Genomic DNA, 27,439 nt, shown 5'->3' with positions numbered 1-27,439 from the left:
GGAAAGATGATCTGGCCCCCAAAGGCTGATAAACAAACACTGACAACTGTTCAGTGTGCGTTTCTAATCTCTCCTGTCTCTCTTCCAGTGAGATCTCATCAGCAGGATGCCTGAGCATGTGTGAGTGATCGGGCTTTTTGATCTTTTTATAGACCATTTACTCATTCACAGACACAGACACAAAAACACAGCAAGCATTTTAAGAGCTTCAGCTTTTCCTTTTGTTTAAAATATGTCAATTTTTCTCTTACAGGCAAGAGGTACGTCCGTTTGATCTATCACTGTTACTGTAAAGAAAGTGTTCAGATTATGAGAGATGACTAATTAACACCTGTATTGATAATTTCCTGAATTATCTTGTCCAAACAGAGAAAACCAAAGATTTCAGCCTCAAGGAAGCTGATGCTCAAGGTAAGAGAGATCATGGATGTATTTCTTCTGCAAAACTACAATGTAATGCATGTGTTCTGCCACAGGAGAGCAGAAGAGATGGAGAAATCCCATAACTTTGAACATCTGTGTACACTTCAGAGGCTCACCTTGCATAAGAGGAAACACATATATTATTGATGTGATCTGATAAAATCTAAAAACATCCTGTAAGACAATATTATATTTATATGCAGAGTCTCATGGTGGCAAAGGCCAAAGAGGAACTAGAGCAGGAGATCCTAGTCAAAGAGGAGGAGAAACACAGGTACCTGGCAGAGAGAGCTCCTCCTCTGAACACCAGTGGCCTGAGCCTCGGACAGCTACAGGTAAGTTGTCCTCAAATTCCCTGAATTCCCCCATTCTTCTCAGTAATTCAACACCACGAAAAGCCATCTCTCATCTTACAACTGCAGACAGTTATCATCAATTCAGGCTGAAGACACTTTTTTCCAAAATCTGAATCCTTTCACAAACTTTAACCTAAAGGAATCCAGGGAACCATATCAAATTCACATCAAGATTATGTTCTAAAAATTGAACATTGTAGAAATGATGTCTCTCATTACATTTGAAGTTTCAACATTTTTCCATGCATATATGTACGTATAGGACCTGTGCAGAGAGCTTCATGCCAAGATAGATGTGGTTGATGAGGAGCGATATGACATTGAAGCCAAAGTCATGCTCAATACACGTGAGGTAGGATAACTTTATTTTCCCAGCTTTTTTTTCTTTGCTATAAGCTGAAAATGAAATCTCAACATACACTACCAGTCAAAAGTTGGGCACACCTTCTCATTCAATGGTTTTTGTTTAATTATTTTCTACACTGCAGATTAATACTGAAGACATCAAAACTATAAAAGAATACATATGGGATTATGTTGTAAACTAAAAAGTGTTAATCTTCAGTATTGATCTGCAATGTAGAAATAATACAAATCAATAAAAAGCATTGAATGAGAAGGTGTGTCCAAACTTTCAATATGAAATCCCATAGTTAACACATGGGAATACACGAGAACCTCCTGCTGCACTACTACCTTTCAGTTCTCTTTCCCTGGACCAGATTAAAGACCTGAACATCAAGGTTTTGGACCTCAGGGGGAAATTCAAGAGGCCTAATCTGCGGCGTGTTCGGGTGTCAGCTGACGCCATCCTTCGCTCGCTGCTGGGCTCCAAGCACAAAGTCTCCATGGACCTCCGAGCCAATCTCAAGTCTGTCAAGAAAGAGGACACCGAGAAGGTGTGTGCAGACGTCCAAAAACAAGACGCTCACGCATTCACACACAGAACACAGCCAAACAAGCGCAAGCAAGATGTGAGTCCTCCTCAGGGCGCAGGCGTGCATGTAGCTGCCGTTAAGCTTCAGTTACATGCGTGATGTCAGCGTTTAAAATGCCACGGAACACCTGAAAACTGCATTTATGCGTGTGCGAAAGGTGTGTTTGAGATATCGAGTATTTTGCCAATGCAGGGTGTTGACTGTGTCTGTGTGAGAGCAGGTTCGGTACACAAGACAATGATCCCACTGTACGCAGAAGAGAAGCTTTTGTGGCCGGCTCTGCTCACTGTTCCATGTATGTGCGCACATGTGCAGATGAGCTGGTTCTGTTGTGTTTGCTTGCATGGATGTGTGCGTCTCCAACCGTATTATCTGAGGTAAACCAGTTTTGCTAGTACAGTTTTACAGTATTCCCCCAGGGGATTCCCATTGGATGGCACAGGCCTCAAAGGCTTAGACACAGCAACAACAAAAAATCTCTGAACCTGTTCTACTTTGCAGCCTACTTGAAAAAAAACCCAATAAAAACTGCTCTACCATCTACTGCAGCATTCAACTGTCTACTTTATCTGTCTGCAGAAGAGGCCAGTGGAGGACAGTGACTGGAGGAAGAACGTGGAGGCCATGTCAGGGATGGAGGGAAGGAAGAAGATGTTTGATGCTGCTAAAGGTTCGGCCCAGTGAAGGCAGAAGGGCGGCTGGTGTCCTATGTACAAACAGCACTCCTACACATCTTCTCTTCATCGTCCTTTGCAGCTTCAGTCTTTTTGTTTGGTGCTGTCACTCCTTGGTATGCTCCTGGCATGGAGGTGAGAAGACTCTCCTGAAGGGTTTTCTGGTCTTTTGATTGCGTTTATCTGAATTATTTGTATTATTCTCATAACTGCTATTGCAGACATTTAGGCTTATATTTGTACAGAATTTGTACAGCAATGTCACAAGACCTATCTACCCATCTAATCAAACGTGGATAGTACTGTATGTTAACCATCAGGATATGATAGCAAATGACTTGGCAAAAATTCAACTGCATATTTTATACTGTTGCTTGGGGATGAACTGTAACTACGTGCTGTGGATTTGCGACCCGAAACAAAATGTTGTACACTTTATCAGCTGGATTTACATATGAACTGACACAACAATAAAAAAAAATATATATATATATATATATACATTGAACTACTTGTGATACTTTTTGTCATCAATTTGTGCTTAGTGAACATTTACTGGATTCAATAATGCCCTCTATATGTCTAAGATGTTTAAAATACTTTGCTTGAAATTATAATTTGCGTTTTTCCACAAAAGGTTAAAGCAAATAGTAGAAATTGTAAATTAAATCTAGAGTAGATCATTGCTGATACTAGAAAATCCTGACTATAAATATGCAAATAATTTCCGCGTCCAGTTAAACAGTGAAACACAAAAATGTACCCTACTTCACTGAAAAATCCATTTTCATTTTATTTGCATTTGCGGTTTTTGACCTTCAAAGTTCTAAATTTCTTAAAGTCAAACTTAAAGTGGTCACAGAGAAAGTTTGGCCCTGAAAATAGACTTGTAGTGTTTAAATGTACATCATGCTGTGTGAAGGTAACATCCAAGTGAAATAACAATAAGAAAAGCGCATTTTTGAATGGCAGCACACTTTAAGAAAAAAAAAACGTTAATCTTTAAAAAAGGCCAGTCTTCTAGTTACAGCTGCCTTCCCTTTATAGTACTACAGGCTTCATGTGGTAGATATGATATAAAACAAACATATAGATGATACATTTTTGCGGGTGAGATAATAACAAATAGATTCTTGTGGCAAAAGTAGCAACCACTGTTAAAAATGAATTTTACTTTTCTATTTTAGGGGTCGAAGGTCATTTTGTTGAGTCCCAACTGTAAAAGTCGCTCACTGAAATCATGCTCAGTCTCATGTGTTTTTAACCAGAGACTGAAATATCCCAACAAGTACTGTTTTGATTGACATAAATCTTGAAAAGATGCAAATTTTGATGACCCTCAAATTATGTGGCTTTTATTAATTGGCTTTAATTACAACTATTTGACGATGTAATGAAACAATTCAGTACACACTGGATGGATTTTTCTGAAATTTAGTTTTTCTTCTTCACAGAATGAATGCATTTTTTTTAAACTTAGACCATTCTTATCATTATTCTTGCCAGTACTTAGGATTTTGACAAAATCCTTGCAAAACTGATGCAGCCTCAGCTGTATATTGTATTTAATGCTAAGAGGTAATGGCTAACATGTTAATCTCCTTAATTATGTTCTGATTGTAAACGGCTAACAGCTTGTTGGTATTGTCAGTATTAGCAAGGTGTCATTTAGTGTCACTGCTTAGCTCAAAGCCCCACAACCTCACAGAGCTGCTAGCATGACTCTAGACTGTTATTAGAAGAACGTTAGATGAACATACAGACAGAATAAACCTATAAATCCAAGATATCTTTCAACAAGAGGCACTTTTGCAGCAGAGTTGTATTTATCCCCTTGGAAGGTTTTACTCCCACTTATTTGCTTTTCAACATTGAATTATGGTTAAAATATAGAGCTTTTTGACAAGAATTTACAAAAAAGATTCCTTCATGTCCAAGTCGCAACAGACTGACTGAAAATATAAAACATAAAATAATTGTTTGCAGAAGTATTCCCCACAGAGAAGCCACTATTGAGTAGATGCACCTTTTCCCGCAATTATAGCAATGAGTGTGTGAATAGATCTCAATCAGCCTTGCAGATATGGGCACTGCAGTGTTACCCAGCATGCTTTGCTATCCATTCTGACCCTCAGTCCTCTGCACTGTTACATCACATATGCTGTGGTGACTCCCTTGGGTGTAAACAAGCTTGAGCCACTGAGAGTGCAGAAACAGAGTACAGCTCATGTCTCACTACAGACTGTGACAGTGAAATATTCTGAGAAAACAGTGTTTCAATTACAGTATATACATAGTGCATGAAACAATAAGCACTTTGTGATGACAGTTGTAATATACATGATGTTATCACACATTGAACATTACATACCATGTTGGTCGCTGACAGGTGTAAATACAATAAAGAATAGAATCACTCTATAAAAAAATCAATAAAGATCTTCATTTGAAAACCAATGCCATATCATATTTGTAATATCTTAGAGAAGTACAACTTACTGAGAATTTGAGAATTTTTCTAAATTTTAAATGTGCTTGTTTGATCTACAATGTCTTAAATGGACTTGCCCCAACCCCCATGTCTGATTTTCTTCAAAGAAGGGCTCATGGCGGTCTGAGGACCAGAGCCTCCTCTAGATGGGACTGTGACGTCCCACACAGAAAAACAGCCTTTGGACAAAATGCTCTTTCAGTGAAGGCCACTAATATCTGGAACAGTCTTCCACTCTCCATAAGGGAGTGTCCCACGTTAGCAACTTTCAAAACTCACCTTAAACAGTGGCTGAAAGTGAACCAGTCTTGCGACCAATGACCTTTAACTTCTTTGTTATTTTTTGTTATGTGCTTTTATTGTGACCTATTGTCCTATGCTTCACAATTATGTCTTTTTTTTTTATCTGCCTAGGGACTGTGGATGAAAATAAGCACTGTTGCTATAATGTGGCATATTTTTGTCTATTGCTCTCTAAATAGACGTTCATTAATGTGCACCGTCCCTATCAAAAAATAAATGCCCATAAAGTAAAACTGTGATTTGGAACCCAGCTACAGTGTCTAGTCTGAAAGCTCAATTTTGGTCTCATCAAACTAAAAAAACATCTTCCAGTTGACTTCACACTGTCTTCTGGTGAACTCTAATCCAGCTTTAATACAAGCTTTTTCCAACAGTGATTGTCTTTCTGATACTTTGGCTGGAGAAGAACAGACAACACTGGGTGTACACAAAGTCTCTCCCATGTCAGTAACTTCACTCTTAGAGGAGTCATAAGTGTCTTGGTGGCCTCAATCACTAGTCTCTTTCTTGCACAGTCACTTACTTGTTGAGGACAGCTTGTGCTGGGCAAACGTACGTATGTGACATATTACTTCCCCTTTTAAATGATGAATTTAACTGGACTCCTGTGTTAAATTAGCCGAGTCACTTCAACGGGGGTGAATTCTAATGCAGCAACTTATTTTATATTTATAAACATGACATTACTTCCCAGAAGCCAGTTTTCAACATGACATGAACAAATCTATTTTGTAAATTCTTTTCAGATAAGACAAATTATACTGACCATGATGTAATGTTGAAAATCTATAATAGTGGGGTGAATTTATAAATACTGTATGCTTGTATGCCAGATGTCCAGGACAGAATCATTTCCACAGCTGTAAAACAGTCCTCTTTGCTTACTGTCTGTTTTGCATGCTTATAAAGCACCCTCTGTGTGAAGGAAAAATTACTCTCTTTTCCTTTATTGAGGTATTTCCTCGCAGCTGTTAGCTGAAGACATCATGCAGGTTGCATCTGTCAACTGCAGTCACCTTGAATGAAGTTGTAGAACCTATAGATCACCTCAAACTGTCCTGTAGGTTATCACCTTTACCCTCTGTTCCTATTTGCTTCTCCCAAACTGAAGCTGTGAGAACATTCAGGCCCTCTCTGTCCCTAATATGACCCTGAGAAAGGCAGATGCTGCAAAAGAAGCTACATGAGAGAGAAACAACTGCTGTAGGAAAAACATGACTTGGTTAAGATTAGATATTGTTTAGTCTGACATTACCGAGTAGATAAGTTGTCTCCGTATTTTGCTGTAATCTACATATGGAATTCCTCCCAACTCAATATATACCCAAGGTTGAAGAGAATCCTCAGAATTGATGCTGCCAGTGCTGACATCACTGTGTTGCTGGTCATGTCACTTCTCCTGATATCAGTAAACTTTATTCTCAACAGAAGCCATCTGAGTCTCCAGAGTGTCTCTGAGTCTGCCTCCTCATTTGTTGCTCAACATTGCAGAATTCCCTCACACTCTGTTTCTGCACGTTTTTAAAATTGCCTCATTCAAATAGAGGCAAAGACCCAGCAGTTGTTAAGTTTCAGTAAACAACATTTTTGCTGTGTGAATGTCAACATGTTTCACCTCCATTTATGAGATCAGGTCATTCCTAGTGATGCAAGGCTAATGTTAGACTTAGCCACAGCAGCACATTCTAACACTAAAAGGCACACAGAGTTTAGTTGCCAGTGTTTCAGATGATACACTGTTGCATGCTTCTTTGTCCAGGGAGTGACATGCAAACTAGTTCCATAAGATAGCATCTTAATGGTGCATGCTAGAAGACAGCCTTCTCCAAATATGAGTGAAGCAGGATCATGTTTGCACATGCACACACATAAGGAGGAAGCGTCAGAACAAACAACAAGCGTGGTACTTCAGTAATCAGTTACCACTGATAGTAGCTGACAGAGTTTACTGTGGGCTCACACTTGGCACAGAATAAAGCTGGCGCAGGTGTTCTACGAAGCCAGGTGAGGTGAAGGGAGTGTGTGTGTGTTTTGGACCGAGCCTGGGTCAGAGTCCGACACACGGGGCTCCACACAAAGGTGTGGCCTTACAGCAAACAGTCTGACTCACACTGTAAAGAAACTCGCTGTCCAGTGCAGCAAGGCATCAGTTAGACATGCATAGTTATGCATACATATTGCTTTTTAAAACTGGATCAACCAGCTCATTAAGTAGTTTTAGTCAAATAATTCATGGTTAAATGATTTGCACCTTCTTTGTAAGTGTGTGACATGAACTAAATTTTGATTTTCCTTAATTTTCTACTGATAATTGCTCAGTTACTGCTAGTAAAAATGAACACAGACTCCTATTATTACTAATTTTGTAATTATTTCTTGGTGTACTTGTCTTATTCATCCTTTGTAGTTGTTGCAAAATTAACATAGTCTGAAACAACAATGATAATAATAATAAAAATAAGAATAATGATAATAATAATATTAATAATAACACCAATGTGTCACCTTTAATTGCCTACATCAGCTCAGTTTATTTCCCTTGTATCTGCAGCATAACATGTTGGCAAACTAGTAACAGCACCTGCTATCATATTAGCCACACTTCTACCATACAAGGAGAAGCTCTCTCTCCCTCTCTGCCTCCCCCCCTCCACTTTCTCTCCCTCAGTCAGGTGGGAAGCTTACCTTTGTGGTCATGTGACACCCCAGTGAGCTGCACCGGGGTAAAGGTGACTGCTTTGTGCCGCACTGACTGTAATTTGACTGCCGCCCTCAGAGTATCAGTCAGTCGGCTTTTTTTCAGTCTGTGAGTGAAGTGCACCTGGAAACTTCATTTTTATCCCCTTCCCAATATGTCCATCAGTCGGAAAAACTGGTCAGCTTTGTCCAGGTAAGATTATCTCTAGCACTTTTCTGTAGCATAGAAAGCAAATTTCTTGCTTCACTCACTTGCAGCCTATCTTTAAAAATGATTGTATAACACTCATGAGGGAACTCTGTAGTTAGCACCTTACAGAGTCTACAGTTGTGCTCTTTTGTGTCTCATTTTGTGCCCTTTTTAGTATTACAGGGACTTCTACCTTTTCTAGATAAAAGTCTAAAGAAAACTGTATAATTTTGCACAGTTTAACCCTTGAATAAACATGTTTGTCCAGTTGAGAGATCAACTTTCCGATGGTCTGTAACTGGCTTCACCAATACACTAATAAATAATGTGCTTCCTACAAAAGCAAAGCTGAATAGATAATTTAAATTCTCTTACACAGAAAAACAACCCTGACTTTACTGAAATAAAAGTTGCTGAGCAAGTAAAGCAGGTCCTGTGTAATGGTTATTGCAGCTTTAATATATCCTCTCCAACAATCAAAACAAGCAGCTGATTGGATCCATTTCTGTCAGTTAAATAAGAAGTAGATCGTTTGGAGACTGTTCAGCAAATGTTTGCCATGTGTATCTTGTCAGGTCTTGCCTCTGTTTCGTTTTCTGTTTTACAACTGTGTTGGCTGATTATTATGTTTCTTGCTCGCTTTGTGACTGTTCCCTCAGCCTCGCTCGTCAGTGGACGATGGAGGACGAGGAGGAGGTCGAGAGGGAGAAGAGGAGGAGGGTGAAGAGCTCCAGCACCACCGCCGACCCAGATTCTGACCTGAGTCCTACAAAGAGAAACACAACCACCAGTGACGGCACCACTGGGACAGACTCCAGTGAGACGTCCCAGGGCCTCAGCAGGTGCTTCTCACAGCTCAGCAAAACTAATTTATTGATTTCTGCTTGTCGAAACTTGCCTTTTACAGTCTGAACATGATCCTCTTCCTCTGTTGCATTCTCTCTTTCTTCTTTTGTTTGTTTCTGGCATGTAAGATGGCCACTATTGATTACTAAAATGATGCACACAGGGAGGATTGTTGCAGTTCTGCCCCATGGGAGTGTGTCATCTGTATTCTTTTCAAACACAAGAAAACACCTGATACTGTGCATGAAAAGTATGAAAAGCTGTCAAAAAAGAACACCAACAGCTGAGTCCCTGGAGCAAAAGCAGCCTTAAAAGACAGAAACCAGATCAGGTTTTTGGCCTCTGTCTTGAGACGATCCATCTTTTGTATCGGACATAAACATGTGCTCATATGTTGTTTATTGCCAGCGTGGAGCAGATGCAGCTGGACTTTGTGGAGATGCTGCGAGTGCGCGACGAAAAGAGGAGGATGAGGCACGTGGAGACGCTGAGACGACAGAAGGAGGAGGAAGAGGTGGATGAAGGAGAGGCCGGCAGAGGAGGAAGTGGCAGAGTGGAGATACTGGGAGACCTGGATGAGGAACAAGGCAACAATACATTCAAAACACAACCGCCTTCAAAACCACCCAGCAGTCCCATCAACAACAGCAGCAGCAGCAGCAGCAGCAAAACCAGAACTATCATCACAAACAGACAAGTAAGGCTGGAGCTACTCATCAATTTGCAGCAAAGTGAACAACGTTTTACCTCCAAAAAAATCTGTCATTTGGTGTTATAATATGACAACATGCCTTTATAGCTATACTCGCTGTGACGAACAACGAATATCCCTAGTGAATCGTGTGCCAAATAATGCAGCACAAGTTGAAAAGTTTAACCTAGTGGTGGTGCTAGTGGAAAACTAAGGGAACAAGAAACGATTCATCCCCTGGAGATCATGAGTAGAAGTTGAGATATTTCAAAATCAGAGGATCGACTCACCACTCTGACATCCCTGCAAGCAAAAAATGATGATACAAAACAGCCTTTATTGACAGACACATCCTTTTACAGGACAGGTAGACAAACCATAACTAACACCTGAACTGCTGAAGCTCCACTACAACACAGTGCCACCAAAAGTGTCACCCTGCAGGAAAGTTAACTGTTACCCCACACAGAGGGAGAGCTGTGGTAATCATTATCTAGGTTCTACAACAACAAAAAGGAACTCTCCTGCTCAGAGAAATGTGTCAACAGGGTGATGCTCAAACAACTTTGATATTTTATTTCTTAGAGGATACAAGAATTAGAATGTACTATAGGCTAAGGGAAAAACTTTGTGACTATTCCAGTCCTGCCTTGGACTTGTACTCTTCCTGTGAATTCATTGACCATGCAAATCATCTCTAAAACTTTGATAAGGTGTGCTTAAGGTCATAACTCGAGCTTTATCTTTTATTACGCTGGCAGCCAGTTTGAATTCAATGTATCTCCAAATGAGGCAATAACCGAGCCGCGTTATGTAATGCAAGGTGTGCCTCAGTACAAAAGCTTGTGTTGTGTGTGTGTGTGCGTGTGTGCTCATTTTGATTTTCTCTGCTTCTTTGTTAGCATGAAAATGGAGAGTCGTCGGGTAAGGACCCTGATCCTAAAACGTCATCCACCCCGACCCGCAAGTTTGTCAGGTTAACAACGACTGTTTTTGTTCTGTTGTTCTCTTTGTAGACTGACCGGCAGGAAGGATCAAGTATAGATCGACCGTTTTATTAAGATAAGATAAAGGTTATTGATTCAAAACAGAGAAACGGAAGCAGCAGAATTAAGGGACAGTGTAAAAAGCAAATAGACCCAATATATTCCCCATATAAAATTAATCGTAAAGGCTTTAAATGGCGTAGTTTTTGGATCTGTATTGGGAAACAGTATCTTTATGGCAACCTCTGCCTGATTAAGCTCAGCCTGCTCAATAGCTGAGGACAATTTTACATAAGTTTGCTCAGATAATAAAACGTCGAGGCAGCCTGCACCTCTGGTTTTCTTTCTGAATGCAAACAAGTTCTCTATTGAAGCATTTATTCATTTAAAGCATTAAAGAACTGTGACTCTGGCCCCTCCTATCCAATTTCTGTTCCATTATTCTTATGTGAACTTAACAGGGCAGAGGTCTGCACAGGAGATGTGTAATTTACTGTTACAAGATGGTTGTTTGTCATTGTGATGATGTCGGCAGCCTGTTTTGTACAGTTTTGATATGAGTTCAGATTTAAATCTCATATCCCTAGAAGAGTAGAAAACAATATTTCAAAAGGAGACCTGGATTACTGATTGTTTTCTCATGTCTTTCAGCTGATCTTTAAGTTCACTCGTGTTTCTGGCCTTGCAGTTCTGTCTCCATCTCACTGGACAAGAGTCCCTCCGTCAGCGGTAGCACATCTCCCATGAGCCCACGCTCTCCGACAGCACCCCGGTCGCCCCGGGAACACTGGCCTTCACCCTGCCAGAGTCCGTCTCCTCGGGGGGTTAGAGGCCTTCTTCAGAATGGACACGCTCAGGAGGTAAAGACACCGTCCGATTACAGAATTTACAGCATGTTTATCTGAGCTTCATGTTTTGCTTGTCAAATAGTTTAACTGTGACGTGCTGCTGCCACATCAGTGCAATAAAAGAAACAGCATCCTCTAGTGTTACAACAGTAAAAACAACAATCTTTGTGCCAGGAACAACAAAGTGTCAGTGGCACCGGTGCACAAAATAATCAGTCCTGAATGAGAGACAAAGATGCTCATTGGAGTTCATTTGAAGTCAGACTGGGAAGGGTTAACTGTGACCTTATGTGGCAGGAAATGTAAGTTATTTTTACTTTATCTCAGACCAGTTTGAATGACTCTTCCGCCAATGGAAACTTTGAACCGACGGCCAAACCTGCCTTTGTCAGACAGAGCTCCAGGACTGTATCTTTCAGGGTAAAAACACACACACACACATACACACACACACACACACACACACACACACACACACACACACACACACACACACACACACACACACACACACACACACACACACACACACACACACACACATGCACACATTCTCTCTGGTGCCTATTTGACTGTTAAAACATGATTTAATCTCACATCAGCTGTCAGGTCTATCAGTCCAGGACAATTTGCTTGTGTCACTCAGGCTGTGGACTTTATGTTCATAGGTGAGGTAATATTTACCAGCTTTTACCGCTACTTGTTGCTTTGTTAACACCCCAACGCATCACAGCAGAGAGAGTGATGTTGCAGGTCGTCTGCTGCTGACATTCAGACAACTGTAAGGGCTGCTAACACACACTCACATAGGCCTGTTCTTCCACAGATGATGAGAAAGAAAGAAGAGGAGACTTCACCGCTGCAGAGGAGGTGAGGATACATGTTTGTCTTTATTTTGAGCTTCTTTGTATTTGCAGCTGCAGTTTGAATTTTGACTGGTTTATTCTGTTGTAGTGCAAGTGTGAGGATGGCCTCCAAGAAGTTTGAATGCAATACAGTAAGATAACAACTATGATTTATTTTCACCTGATGTAAAATCAGAATTATTTATTACGAACTGATTTTGAAGTGCTTTACTTTAGCAAAATGATACAACAAACGTTCTTGATTGTAACATTATTGTAACAAAACTGTGCATAGATAAATTATAATGTTTACGTTCTCCTTGGGTTTGGATCAGGACCAAGATGAAGATGAAGACAAAGCATCATCTTTCCAGAGAAAGTGAGTTTGTATCATCAATTTTATCAGTTGTTATCGATTTCTCCCTTCTACACGTTTCCATTTATGCAATTTTCATCATTCTAAGTGAGTACAGCTGTGAAATACGTAAATGCATTCTGTGTTTTCAGCTCCAGACAGAGGATTTCATCCAGATCCATCCAGGAGAAGATGGAGAGACTGGCTCAGGCTGCACAGGTCAGAGTCTCAGCCCAGAATGTTCTCAAATTCTTACTCTAGTCTACATCAGCTGTCAGTGGTTTTATGTTAACTTTGTTGCCAATACGTTCACAGAAATCAGAAGCGACGCGATCTCCAGACATGACCCAGAGATCCCTGTTTCTTCTGGACGAGGTGTCCAGGAAGAGAGGCCTCTTTGAGAAGGAGCAGCCGGCACAGAGTCTCACCAGTCCGGGAGTTTCCAGACAGGTATCTTCATCGCTCACGGCCTACTTTTAGTTCTGTATCAGAGACACGTGTCATTAATCAAATGATTACTTCACATCTCTGCTGTTCTTAGGAATTTAGGAGCTTCACGTCAGGAATGTCCGACCGGATCAACCGCTGGATGAACAAGGCAAACCAACCAGGGTCTTCACATGGTCCTTCGGTAAGGTCACCCTTTATTCAGGCTGCCAGTGTTGTTACGTCTCTACTAAAACTATGTCATATAGGAAGTTAGTCAAGTGGGTCATTTCATCTCACATCATCAAAATTTCAGAACAATTTCTGCTCAACCGTCTCTGTTAAACATAAAATATGGATTTTTAAGGATGTGGAAATGTGTAAAATTTTTTCTTGATATATCAAATACAATCCTAGGGAGTATTGTTTTGTTTGTTTGTTTGTTTAGTTGTTTGACCGACTTTGAAATTGGAATTTCAAGCTATGATTGAATGATGACATCTCCGAAAATTTCAAAGATAAAAGCCTGAAACTTTCTCTATTATTTCCCATTAAGCCATGCAGTAAGAATCTCGCCCATAATTATTAGAGAATATTTGATCTACTTCAGCAATTTTGCATATTCTGGATCAATGACACGGTGAGAAATAACATCTGACAGGCAGAGGGCAGCAGTACTCTTTCAGCTGTATGTCCTGGCAGAGCAGGGTGGAGTTTGCTGTCCCTGATGCTGACATTTCATTAGTTTTTGTGGTCATTGTGTAGGTGAAGAGGTGAAAAAAGGTCAAATTGCTCTTGTTAATTGTGAGACGGAGGACAATAAACCCAGAGCAAAGCAATTCAGATTAAATTTCTTATTGTTTCTAGAAGAAGTTTAGTTATTTCCATCTGTGAGATTGACTTGTTGCAGCTATATGACAGGCTGACTAAAGCCTAGAGGTTGTGTTCAAAGGTTAATCCATAGGTTTACAATAACTTCTATGACATATTTGCTTTGGTTGATGTTAGTTCTGACAACAAGGTATTCTTGGCTGCAGGGACCAAGTCATCTCTGAAGAGAAATGTATCTGACACAGCTGCAATTGCCTTTTCTCTGATTTTCTCTATTTTTTTTTCCGGTTTGAAGGACTTGAGACACGTGGACATCAATAGTAAGAGGAGCTTGTTTGAGAACAGGGGGGAGGAAAACGTCTCAAAAGGCACCCCTGGAAAAATCTACAAGTGAAGGCCGGTCATTTATTATGCTCAACAGGTAAGAACAATGTCCCATACTGTGTGATGTAGAGTATGATAAAACAGTTTTAACAACTCCCGAAATGACACAAGTCTAAAGAAAAGTTTTTCTCCAGTAATAACTGATTTCCTTTCTGTGCCTGTACTTGTAGGATTTCTAATACAGCATGACGAGAGACGGCGATTGAGGGATGATTAACGGATGCCATGACTGACTGATTTTCTTCTTTTTCTTTTCTTTTTTTCTTCACTGCTAATGTGAGCAACCAGCAGGAGTCACCGAGGGGAAAAAAAGTGTTGCGTTGTAGCTTTAGAGGACTGAAATGGAAGACACAGCTTTTAAAGTTAGGAGGCTTCTATCATTTACTTCTGCATTGCTTCTCGAAGTATAAATATGTCTTATTTCAAATGCTGAATGTTAAAAGTCAGAGTGAGGAAAGGAGTTAAAAGGAATGTCGACATGAGAGGAAGAGAAAGTGGGAGAAAAAGGAAGGGCGGTGGTATTTGTTCTTTCAAAAAAAGAAAAACCTTTTCATGTGTTTGCATCTGTGTAATTTTCCAAGCACTTTAAAAGGGTGAAGGTCTTGATGATGTCTGTGTGCATTGAACTTGAGCACTGCTCGAGTTGTAATTGTATGTTTTATCTAATCTGCCAAACATAATTTTGTGTTTCATCTGGACTCGTGGACAAGATTCTGCCTGTCTGAGGAATAAAATGTTTTCCTACTACAAACGTCTAGCATGAATTTATTGCAACTGTGTCCGGTCTTTAATGAGCGTTCACATTCTTCATCTTAGAGGAGGGAGGATGGAGATAAGAGTTGTGTGTCTGTGCTTTGTCAGCGGCAGGGTGCCATACAAGGCCGAGGGAATGTGTGTGTGAGTCATTGTCTGTGAGCAACTGGGGCTTTATCTGGATCTTTTTGGCACTGCCGCCCACAGTCGTGCACACGGCGGCCTTTTTAGGGAATGGTGATAATGGCGAGTACATGCTATCTAAAAGGTTATTAATAACACAACAAGGCGTCCTAAAGCATCTTTCCCACAACACAGTGGGTTTCTTGACCCTCTGACGCCCACGTTTCCTCCGAGAGAAAGGAACGACCTCTCCTCTGCTGCACACTGTCTTTCCATCAGCTTTCTTTCTCTGTCGCTTTCTCTCAGGTAAGATTACAACCTTGAAGACAAAAGCACAGTCTGTGTGCTGTAAAATATTGTAGCAGTTAAAACTTCTAGGAGAATTTACAGAGTCTGTGTTTAATGTTCAGATTACCTGCTGCACACCTGAACGCACCCTGCCATGTCAGACAACGAGGAAGTGGTGGAGGAATATGAGGAGTAGGTTGAAATCTCTGTTTAAACATGCTGAACATGTCTCTCGAGTAGATCCAACCAACTATGCACCCAACATAGTGCAGACCTGTTTGCTTAACAGTTATATATCATTGTAATGTGATGATAGATTGTCATATGCGTTCTTGGTCACAATAGTAATCTACATGCGTGTTTGACTTTCACAGGGAGGTGGAAGGTAAGAACTGACACTATGACTCACCACATACAGTTTCACTACAGTACTGACAGATGTGATCTGCCATTAAAGCTGTGTTGTTTCAGCAAGTGTTTTCTCTGCGTAATCCTGTGAGCTTAATATAGCACTTCTAATTCTACTTTAATATATACTTAATGCAGTGTTACATGCATTTAAAGCAAATGTTAAGCCTGTTTGCAAGCAGGTTTTATAGCTGTAGGTAGGGACTAATAAATCTGATAGTATACAGAATGTAAATAAGTAATTTACAGTACTGTGTCATGACTGTGAGTCATGTTATTGATGTAGTCTTTAAAAGTAGCACAGCGTATGTTCATGCCAAAAAACCTGCACTACAGTACGATGATTTTTTGAGGCATGTAAAAGTTATTTGTCATATGTTTATTCTTCCTGGTCTTCTCTTTGCTGTAGGTAGCATTATCTCAAATGTGCTGCTTTAAGCAACAGTTTGCATTCGACATTATGCGATAACACTTCTAAATTTTACTCTCCCCGTATTTTCCTGGCTGCGTGACTCTGAAGAGGAGGCTGCTGAAGGTATTTACAGCTTAAGTACTGACATTGACAAAGGAAACTCAAGGTCATCAATGGATGGATATTAATCATGTTTCAGTAGGACATAACAAATGTTCTTTATCAGAGCAACAGGTGGAGGAGTGAGAGTCATCGTGCTTGTGGTTAAAATGGCATAGCTGTGATGATTACGTGTCTTTCTTTCTTTCTTTCTTTCTTTTGTTTAACTCTAACTGTGCTTTGCTCTTCAGGGGAGCAGGAGGTAGAGGAGGAGGAGGAGGAGCCGGCAGAGGAAGGTACTACTTTAGTTTTGGGCTGACAGTATTTTTAGAGGTACTCCGTAAATAGTTAATATCCTGCTGATGTAGCTGCTATAAAACCAGGAACCACCAAGTGCTTTTTTTTTCACTCTTAAATCAGAAGAAGTTTGAAGACTGGCCATAGAATTATACAATTCACTAAATAAAAACTGATTTCAAATATTAAACTAAAAGTTAGAACGGATATTAGAATTATGTTCTCATATCCCAGGAGCCAAAATAATATTTTTGAGGAATAATATTTATGTGTGCACAACAAAAAATGAATAATACATTAAGTTTGAATAAATAATAAATGCATAAACATAACAAATACGTGCATTTTTACTTTATTCATAGACTGATTTATTTATTTATTTGCATTGTTGTTTTTCTTTATGTATTTATTTATACATTTCTGTCCATACAATGATAAGTTGGGCGGTAGTAGATTTTTCACACTGCAGGATTGGTCAACCTTACAATACTGCAGACACAATTAAAAATAAATAACTACAAATTAGCGTCTGCATGTGAACAAGTGAATACATTTATGTTATTGATATGTTTTTTTTAAATTAACATATATCTATTAAGTTGTTTATTTATTTCTAGCTGTGCATTTATTTCTGCATTTCTGCATGATAAATGTGAGTCATTTTTTGTCCTCCATATGACATATGATAAAAATTATAAGGCAATGAATGCCTGAAAAATACATGAATTCACAAAGTCAGCCACTTTCTGTTTTTCTGTCAGTAATGGAAACTTTTCAAAAAGTACCTCGTGATAAGAAAATACACTACCAGTCAAAAATTCAGACGCACCTTCTCATTCAATTGTTTTTATTTATTTGTATTATTTTCTACATTGTAGATTAATACTGAAGATTGGCACTTTTTTGTTTCCAACATAATCCAATAATATTATTTCATAGTTTTGATGACTTCAGTATTAATCTACAATGTAGAAAATAATACAAATAAATCAAAACCACTGAATGAGGTGTGTCCAGACTTTTGACTGGTAGTGTATATTTATAAATGTACAGCTTTGCTCTCTTGAACGATGTCAAGATTCCCCAAAACTGGCCAAACTACTCAGGAATTTGTTCATGCAATTTTGCTCTTCAGTGCTTTATCACGTTGTTTTGAATACTTCGAGTCTCTGTTGAGAAAGCTTGCTTTCATCCCTGCTATCTGTTCCCAAACACATGCACTTCCACAAGGACACGACACTTCAGCAGCTCTTCAGTGCTATCAGCTTTAAATACCAGAGGTAGTAGATCATTTGGAAACGATCTCCTGTTATTGTTCTGCTCTCTGTGTCCATGATGTTTGTACAGACTCTTGTACATTTCAGTCTGCAGCACAGTGTCGATACAACACTCTAAGTAACATAATGAATGCACAATGTGGATTCAAAATGTGTAAACATTAGAGAAAACACAATTTAGCTGCTATCCTCATTTCATCTCCTCTCGTATTTCACCATCAACTTATGAAAAATGGCAGGTCACTGACAAAGGGGAGTGATTTTTCCATTATAGAGCAATGAGTCACTTTAACACCCCGTGACAGTCAAGATGTCTCACTGACTATCAACTATGTGCTGTTGCTTCTGTATCAGAGGTCACACAGGAGGAAGACGAAGCTGCTGCAGAGGAAGAGGCAAACGAAGAACAAGGTGAGGACCTTTAAAAGTGGAAACCCTGTTGTCAGGTGGTTTCTGAGTGTCTGTCGGGCATCTTGTAGGTGGTTACCCTGCAGGATCACATCCTGGTGTAGTGTTGAGCTTGTGTTGACAACTAAATGATGATGATTAAATGTATTCCACCCGTAAGTAAGAGTTGCAGACAGACGGTAAGAGGATCTGCTATCTTAGTCACATTTCATTTTGGTATGTGACAGTCTGTAGTTATCTGAAGTTGAAGTGCGGGTGTTTGTGTGGTAATCCTCAGGCCTCCCAGCCCTAAGGCTCATTCATTAGTCAGATTTAGGTGTTTGCAATTATTCACGTCTTTTGGCGTCCCTATCTCGGTCTCTGTCTTACCAGTTATACCAAATGGGAGGGAAGTTAGTCTGATTCTCTCATCTTTTTGTGTCATTTATACCTTGAAATCAGCAAACGCCCCGTGAGGAGCCTGTGGACTTTCACCTGATGTGTCACGCACACACAGTCGGTGGGAAAGAGTGACTTTCTGACTTGCCAAAAAAACTAAATACAACAGCGCTACGGCTAATTAAGCGTATGGGAGTGGTTTTCAACATGTTATGAGCACTGGATGGTGTTCTGTCAGCTGGCTGGACCACTGTGGCCCAGACTCAAATATGTCAACAAGTTCCTGATTAATTTCCATGAAACTTTGCACACACCCAGGCAACAGATCCTTCTAATTTTGGAGATCCCCAAACTTTCATTTTTCACAATAACCACTGGATGATTTACAATATTTAATATTCAAGGTTCCAAGATAATAAATCCTAATGACCTTAATCCTCTTATTTTCCCCTCTAGTGTCACCAGAAGGTCAAACAACTCTTTGGCACTTAATTTTAAACAAACATTAATGGTTCCCAGATGATCTGTCCTGGGTTCTTTGGTGATCCTCTGACTTTTCCTAGAGCACTATAATTTATGACAAAAAACAGAAAATCCAGTGGCATTCCTCTCAATGTCTACTGTACTTTAAGTTTACTACTAACATGGAAAACATTATAGCTGTCAAACATCAGCCTGCTTTACATTGTTACCGTGAGAGTATTAGACTTTTTTTAATGTAAAAAAACAAAAATACCTGCTGATGAAACACCTGCATCCTTCACTGAAAAACAGGGAGACAAACGCTGACATTTTTGCTGACAAAGTTTAGTGGAGTGTCATTCAGAGGTCACAGATGCCATGCCTTCTTCTGTAAGAGACTGCTTATTATCATGACTGGTCTGCGTAGGCAACCTTTTCCACCTCTACAAAGTCTATGTGACACGCTGCACTCCTGAGACACATGCTGCTATAGATAAGCAAACAGTACCTTAGTAATTCTTCTCTTTGAAAGTCCTCTTGCTATATCATTTTGCCTGTCACCACTCCTAAGACACTACCATTTACTGAGATGTAATACTCACTCATTTGAAACACAATTTTTTTTTCATTTCAGATGGAGAAGGGGGAGCAGAGGACGGAGAAGGTAACTGAAATAAAAAATTTGCAGCCCTTGAATGATGTGAATCTGTTGGCCTTCGATGCACTCAACCATAACCTGCACCACGCCAGAATGATGTAATTAACAAATACACAGACTGCGTTGTTCGAACTTGCCAGGGCTTTGTGGCGGGATTAAATTGATATTTTGGTGAATTCTTGGTAGGTACGTGTGTTTGTGTGCGGTCTGGATGAGCTCATATTTGTCTGTTCTTTCCATTTTTGTCTCCTTTCACAACAGAGGAGGAGGCCAAACCAAAATTCAAGTGAGTAACGCCCATGCATGAGCACACACACACACGCACACGCACACGCACACGCACACACACACACACACACACACACACACACACACACACACACACACACACACACACACACACACACACACACACACACACACACACGCACACACGCACACACGCACACACGCACACACGCACACGCACACACGTTTAAGGTTCTACAGAACTGTTTTGGAAACAGTCTTAATCAACTGATTATTTGCTTTCTTCTTAGTTACATAAGGTGGCCGATACCAACTCTATTGTGTGCACAGTGTTACATCACAGCACCAGACAACAGAAACAGGCAGAAACATCTTGCTGTGCCATAAATTCAACAGGAATCTCTAAACCTCTCAATAATTAACACATAATTTGTTGTTTGCTTAGTCGTCAATGCCAAGAAATGGCCTCGACCAGGGAACCTCAGATGCAAATTAGGTTTTATCTCTATCTGATACAATAAATATACTGTGAATTCCATCCATCCACCCATTAGCTGTAGTTTTGTTGGCATACTGAGGGTTGTGGAAAGCTGGAGAACAGCTGACACTGGGGCAGGATACACACTAGACAAGTTGTCCCCCTTTTACATACATACTGTGAATTGCCCCTCTTAAGCAAATAATAAGATACATAAATTATTTGATATTGCCTTTATACAGAGGTGACTGTATAATTGCCAGCATTAGCTTTTACTCTTCTATTCTAGTCGTATTTTAGCTTACTTATTTAAATTCAGTAATATTTATATCTCATTGATTCCTACTTTTTAGTACTGCATGCTTTATGTTATTTGCCTTTTCAGAGCAATATTTGGCACAAGAATTTCCTTCAAGATAAATATAGTTTTATTCTACAGCATCACTAAACTTAACTTAACTTAACTTAACTTAACTTAACTTAACTTAACTTAACTTAACTTAACTTAACTTAACTTAACTTAACTTAACTTAACTTAACTTAACAATCATCTTGCACACAAATTACTCTTTTTACACATTTATTTACAGTTTTGGTCTCCTGTTTTTGTTCCCCCCAACATGTAAATTCATGCTTTTCTGTTAAACAAATCAGGGAAAATCTATACGATATCATTAAATTGTAAAAAATTACGTTTATAAACTATTTAAAAGCTTAATTTTTTTTACAGTGTGACATATTGCCCATATTTTAAAATGCAAGTTTTAATACTCTAAAAATGCAAGTTGTAAATTGTGACCTCTGAACTAGCCTGACTCGCTCTTTCTCTGTTTTCAGTCTCAAGTTTGACATGTCGAAATTGGGTGTCAAAATCTTATTTGCGAATCACACTCTTCCTCCTCACTTCTGTCTGTGTACATTAGCACTGCCAGTAATAAAGACGATACCACAGCAAAGTGCACTGAAAAAGTCACATATACAGAAGCTACTTCTCAGCATTCACAACAAGCACAGGCAAAGACATGAAAGAAAAGACTGAAGGGACATTTGTTTGGCACCTGGTGATTTCTCTTCAGCCTCATTTGACACCAACAGTTCTTGCAACCAACTCTTTCTGTTCTGACTTTTTCCACATTTCTTACTTGACCCCTTATTATTTTACCCTTTACTCTGTTGTTCTCTCACTTGCTTTTTTTCAGGCCATTCATCATGCCGAACCTCATCCCTCCTAAGATCCCAGATGGAGAGAAGGTGGATTTTGATGTAAGTGACACACTCAGGCTCATAACAGAGGAACTTCTGTTTACTTAAAGTAGTTAACTGTGCATAGGTTTTTGCCTTAAGGAGTACGATGTAATTTTAAACACTGCCAAACTTTGCTTTGGGATAGAAATGACCCCATTACTTTCTCCTTGAGACAAATTGCAAATTATTGCTTCTGACAATCTGTGTTGCCAATAAAAAAGAGTATCAAAAGCACAAAATCACTGAATCCCTGTTTCTGTAGGACATACATCGGAAGAGAATGGAAAAAGACCTGATGGAGCTGCAGACTTTGATCGAGGTTCACTTTGAGAGCAGAAAGAAGGAAGAAGAGGAGCTCATTAATCTTAAAGACAGAATTGTAAGTGAACCACAAAACAGCCTGTCGAATGTAAACCAGTTACCACACACACATATATTTAATGATTTATTCATGGATTTAACCTTAATTTAACCAGGAATCTCCTTGAGATTGAAATCCTGTTTTTCTAAATTACAAAAAAAAAATCAGCTTTGAGATATGTTTTGATCAGATGCTATGACCTGTTGTCAGGACAAGCGTCGTTCTGAGCGAGCGGAGCAGCAACGAATCCGCAGTGAGCGAGAGAAAGAGCGTCAAAAGCGCCTTGAGGTAAAATCCTGTTCAAGCTGCTTCAATTTAATCTGAATAGCTGTCTACATTTCGCCCAAAGATGTCTTCCTCACTGGGTCAATGTTTCTGTAGGAGGAGAGAGCTCGTAAAGAGGAGGAGGAGGCCAAGAAGAGGGCAGAGGACGATGCAAAGAAGAAGAAAACTCTGACCAGCCTCCACTTTGGAGGGTACATGCAAAAGTTGGTAAGTGGAGTTCTTATACATCAAAACAGTTGCAATTAAACAATGTCGAAGATGTCCATAGAGCCATTAATTCACTTTCCCAGACAGAGAAAAGGAGTGGTAAGAGGCAGACAGAGAGAGAGAAGAAGAAGAAGATCCTGAGCGAAAGACGCAAATCTCTGGACATCGAGAATTTGAGTCAGGAAAGACTGAAGTAGGTGGAGAAATGAGATGTCATTACATAATGCACAGAATACAGTTGTTTTTGCCCTTAATGGGACACATTAGGTCAAAATAATGATCCAACATTCTTGTCTGTCTCACAGGGAGAAAGCTAAGGAACTGTGGGAGTGGATGTACCAGCTGGAGGCAGAGAAGTTTGAATTGCAGTACCAGCTCACCAGTCAGAAATATGAGGTGTGTAACAGTATGCAGCATATCACAGAAGGAAGAAAACAGGGTTTGATAGAGCTCAGTTTTGTAATATTTGCATGTTTTCTTCGTTGCAGATAAATGTGCTGAGAAACCGTGTGAGCGACCATCAGAAAACGTAAGAAAAATCCCAGTTTTTCTTTATCTGATGCCACACAGACACCTGCTCACAGACTGTGTTGGTATAACAAGTATGAGGATCTTAAGCAAAAAAAGACAAAAAGAAAAGGCAGAGATGCTTAAAGGAAAGATATAAAAGGCTGGTTGCAACTGAGAGATCGTAGGGTTCATGCAGCCGGACTATGAGTATGAACGAAGCCCCAGAAATATGGATCTTACATTTCCCATGAGGAAACTTGATAGCAAGTTAGATAAATCCCTACAGTGAATAAAATGACTCCAGTGCATTAGCCTGCCTGATAAATGCCCATCTTTGAGAGTAAGCCTTTTTGTTAGGAAATTCTTGTCTCTAAGCCGAGCGGTTATGTCTTCAGACTTTAGGGAGCTCCCTGTAGCGCCACAGTTGATGTTATACAAGTCTTTCTTTTCAGTTTATTCACTAGGAGCACATCAGCATGAAAACTGCATACTTGCCTGAGCTGCTTGAAGAAACTCTTTGTGTGCATGTCAAAGACACAGCCTGATCATCTTCCTAGGGAGTCCAGAGGAAGAAATTGGTGTTTTGAACCTTATTTTAGTCTCACTATACTAGTATACAGCAGTAACTATTTCCCATTCAGACACCAATCACTGCTCCAGAGCTGAAATAGTTAGCTGACCAATCTACAGGTAAGCTAAAAGACTGCTAGCGAAGAGTTTATCGTTTAAGTCATTATAAGCACACACTGCCCCCTTTCCTTCCCACAAAACCTCTCAGCTCACATTTTTCTTATCTTCAAAACTTCATGAGCTCCCCCCAAGGCTCTGTTGCTTGTTCTAACGGGGCAAGATGTCTGTCAGGCTGGGTGTGACAGGTGTGACAGGTGTGTCAGCCGTCACGCCTGACACAGAAACACTTAAACAGTGCTTGCATGAGCGTGTCACTGTGTGCTGGCTGGTTTATTTTTGTAAAGGGTGGTAGAGGATTTTGCAAGTTGAAAATGTAGGCTAAATGGGCTTTCTCAATACTTTTTGTGGACGAACAAGTTGTGCCAGAATTACGACCTGTCTCTTGCTTTCAATAGATCCAAGAGGACCAAGAGAGGCCTGAGGAAATAGGCCCTGACATGCTGAGTGAGCCTTATCCTGCACCTATTGCACCTTGGGTGTGACTGGATTTCCTGTCACACCCAAGTCCCACCTATTTTGCTACTACCACAACCTACAGTACCAATTATACCATTTATCTAGTTGCATCTTACTGTACTGTTTTTTCTCTTATTGCCATCATTCTGGATGAGAATAAGGGCGTATTGGTGTCATTAAAGCCATCTTGGTTGAATCTCTTGCTGTGTCATACTCTCGAGTGCGAGCACATGACCTCATTTACTGGCACTTAAAAAGAAAAAAAAAACACCACTGAGAATAAAACGACTCCAGTACATTCACAACCTGAATGTAGAAAGCCTAAAGCAAAGCGAGGAAGAGACACGCTCTGACATGACTGGGGCTGACATGATGCTCCTTGGGCTAACGCCCAGACATCCACCCAATATTCACATTCACGCACGCACGCACGCACGCACGCACGCACACACACACACACACACACACACAAAGCTGAAAGCAAATGAATCATTTCCATCATGAATAATCTAGGTGGGAAAATCCTCTTTGAAGAAAAAACAGCTCCTCCTTTGACTGCTTTCCAACTTTACAAGTGTATCAAAAGTTTAATCTCAAGGTGAATTTATATGACAATATCTCAGTCCTCAATCAGACATGCAGATGCAAAACTAAATACCAATACATAAGGCATTGTTGTTTTTATCTTAAGTGATCTAAATGAAACCACACATAGAATAACACTGGTGGAAACTGATTTATAGCCATGAAAGACAGAAAGACAGAAAGTTTGAAAAAAAATCTGGCTTCCTGTAAAACAGAATGGAACATTGAGGTTTTCTTTGTGTGGTTCATAACATCAGTCAGAAGACAATGGAGATGGGATAAGTCAGCAAGCAAATTGTACCTCCTGTGTTTTTCACTTCTTTTCATTGGGGCAGCATGGGTGGGGAAAATAAAAAGGACAGAAACAACAGTTGATGCTGGTTTATGATGCATTTATCTCCAGCAGACAGGATGCAAGAAAAATAAGAGTCGTTCCATCTTTCAAAGTCCTCTGAACTATCATCCATCAGCTATAACCCACTTTACACTGTGGAGGGTTGGAGACCCTGAGCCCACACTGCCTGTAAAAAGCATTCCCATCCCTTGGAAGTTTTGCTTTTTAATGTTGGATCATGATCACAATAGTTACCTTTTTAAAATATGTTATTTATTTTTACGAATTTAAGAAATTTACAGAAAAGACTCTTTAATGTCAAAGTAAAATTCGGACAATGCAATGTTACTCCATTCTCTTTGCAAAGCTGCACAGTTTGCATGGACATCATGAGTGAACAGCCCTTTCAAGTCCAGCCACAAATTCTCAATTAGATTGAGATCTGTACTCTGACTTGGCTACTCCAGAACATTTATGTTGTTGTTTTAAAAAATGTCTGTAGCTTTGGGTGTATGGTTCGGGTCCTTGTCATGCTAGGAAATAAATCTCTTCCCAGGTCACAGTTCTCTGGAAGTCTGCCATCAATTTGTCCTCCAGGATTTTTGTGTGCTCTACTTTTATCTTCTACCTTTACAAGCCCTCCAGGAAAGTGACTCCATATTATGATGCTGCCACCACCATGCTTCACATTAAGGATTGTGTGTTTGTGATTATGTACAGTGTTTGGTGTTTGCCAAACATAGTCTGATGGACAAAAAGCTAAATTTTGGTGTCATCAGACCAAACAACCTACTTCATTCTGACTTTAGACTCTCCCACACACCTTCCAGTGAACTCTAGCCAAGATGTGATATGAGCTTTTTTTCCCCAACAGTGACTTTCTCTTTGATGCTATCCTCCAAAGCTCTGACTGGTGAAAAAGTGGAAACAGCTGTTGAACGCACGGCCCAAAATCTAATAGTTGTAACGCCTTCAGAGGAGTCATAGATGTCTTAGTGGTCTTCCTCAATAGCATTTTTATTGCACAGGCACTTGAGGACAGCCTGCTTGGAGCAGATTTATACACGTTTTATATGACTTCCATTTTTTAATGATGGCTTTAACTGTAGTCCCAGGGATTTTCAGTGACTTGTACGTACTACAATGACTTCACACATTCACAGCACTTACATGATCTCCATTTCACTAATTGTGTGACTTATACCAACAATTGGCTGCACCTGTATTGAATTAGGTGAATCACTTCAAGGGGTGTGAATACTTAAGCAGTAATTTGTTTTACATTTAATATTTTTCATAAATTCACTTTGCTTGGTAGAAATCTGTTTTCACATTGAAGTCAAATTAAATTGATCAATGTTAAAAAGCAAAAAATTGGGAAAACTGTCGAGGGAGTGAACACTTCTTAAAGGCACTGTATCCCAGCTGACTAACACGGTGAGAAAAGGAGTACATTACTAGTTCACTAATGCAAAGAGACAAACAACCAGGCATGCTCACACCTACGGCCGTTTATGAATCACCAATTAACCTCATTGGACTGTGAGAGGAAGCTGGAGTATCTAGAGAAAAGCTACACGGGCACAGCAGAACCTGCAAAAGCCCCCAGCCAAACAGAAAACCTTCTAGATGTGAGGCTAACCACTGCTCCACCATGTCGTCTTATGAAAGAGGATACAAAAAAAATCAACAAAAAGTCTGTAATTTATTCAGGTACCCGATAACCCTGCAGAAACTTTAGATGAAAGGAATGAAAAAGCAAATGGTTCAGAGATAAAGAGATCCAAAATCTAAATCATGTAGAGCTAATAATGTAATTAAATCAGTTTTGAATATATTGTGAATGTGTATAAGGCATTCACTTCATATTTATTCATTCAAGCATGGTATGAAAATCATGATTTGTGCCAAAAAACACATTCAAAATACACATTTGAGAATTTAAAAATCTAATCAGATTTCTTTCAAACCCTCACACCCAGTTTAGAAAATGAAACTTGAAGTCTTTCCAGTATTTTTTATAGCACCCTCTCTTAGTCACAGAACGGCACGTACACACCAGAGAAGACCGAAAGCCTGGCAGTAAGAAACAATCAACACATATTTCAGGATCTTCCAACATGGCTTGTATTGTGCAAACATCAAATCTTTTGTCAGCATAATGAATTACGTTAAAGTCAATTGCTGAAGAA

General features: G+C 39.7%; 3 protein-coding genes across 3 annotated transcripts; all 3 read left to right on the top strand.

Moving 5' to 3' along the window:
• Nucleotides 1-252: 252 nt before the first annotated feature.
• Nucleotides 253-6,615, top strand: tnni1a (troponin I type 1a (skeletal, slow)). The gene is made up of 5 exons (XM_055012661.1): nt 253-411; nt 627-758; nt 1,042-1,131; nt 1,502-1,678; nt 2,297-6,615. The coding sequence occupies exons 1-5, from the start codon at nt 403-405 to the stop codon at nt 2,399-2,401; spliced, it is 513 nt and encodes a 170-aa protein (XP_054868636.1). The 5' UTR covers nt 253-402; the 3' UTR covers nt 2,402-6,615.
• Nucleotides 6,616-7,915: 1,300 nt separating this feature from the next.
• On the top strand, nt 7,916-15,035 carry lad1 (ladinin). Its single transcript, XM_023278224.3, has 14 exons — nt 7,916-8,075; nt 8,732-8,914; nt 9,327-9,615; nt 10,512-10,585; nt 11,284-11,455; nt 11,771-11,863; nt 12,270-12,313; nt 12,398-12,440; nt 12,624-12,667; nt 12,796-12,862; nt 12,959-13,093; nt 13,185-13,274; nt 14,196-14,321; nt 14,455-15,035. Exons 1-13 carry the CDS (start codon nt 8,038-8,040, stop codon nt 14,292-14,294), a joined length of 1,371 nt encoding a protein of 456 aa, XP_023133992.2. The 5' UTR covers nt 7,916-8,037; the 3' UTR covers nt 14,295-14,321; nt 14,455-15,035.
• A 1,319-nt stretch (nt 15,036-16,354) lies between these two features.
• On the top strand, nt 16,355-23,205 carry tnnt2a (troponin T type 2a (cardiac)). The gene is made up of 12 exons (XM_055012662.1): nt 16,355-16,391; nt 16,619-16,663; nt 18,296-18,352; nt 19,824-19,853; nt 20,109-20,133; nt 21,774-21,837; nt 22,082-22,198; nt 22,391-22,468; nt 22,562-22,672; nt 22,756-22,865; nt 22,978-23,068; nt 23,161-23,205. Exons 6-12 carry the CDS (start codon nt 21,784-21,786, stop codon nt 23,203-23,205), a joined length of 606 nt encoding a protein of 201 aa, XP_054868637.1. The 5' UTR covers nt 16,355-16,391; nt 16,619-16,663; nt 18,296-18,352; nt 19,824-19,853; nt 20,109-20,133; nt 21,774-21,783.
• Nucleotides 23,206-27,439: the final 4,234 nt, after the last annotated feature.

Source organism: Amphiprion ocellaris, chromosome 8, assembly GCF_022539595.1.
Source record: "Amphiprion ocellaris isolate individual 3 ecotype Okinawa chromosome 8, ASM2253959v1, whole genome shotgun sequence".
In the NCBI taxonomy this organism is placed as follows: Eukaryota; Metazoa; Chordata; class Actinopteri; family Pomacentridae; genus Amphiprion; species Amphiprion ocellaris.
The sequence above is the reverse complement of the archived record's forward strand: the minus strand, read 5'-3'. Positions and strand labels throughout refer to the sequence as shown.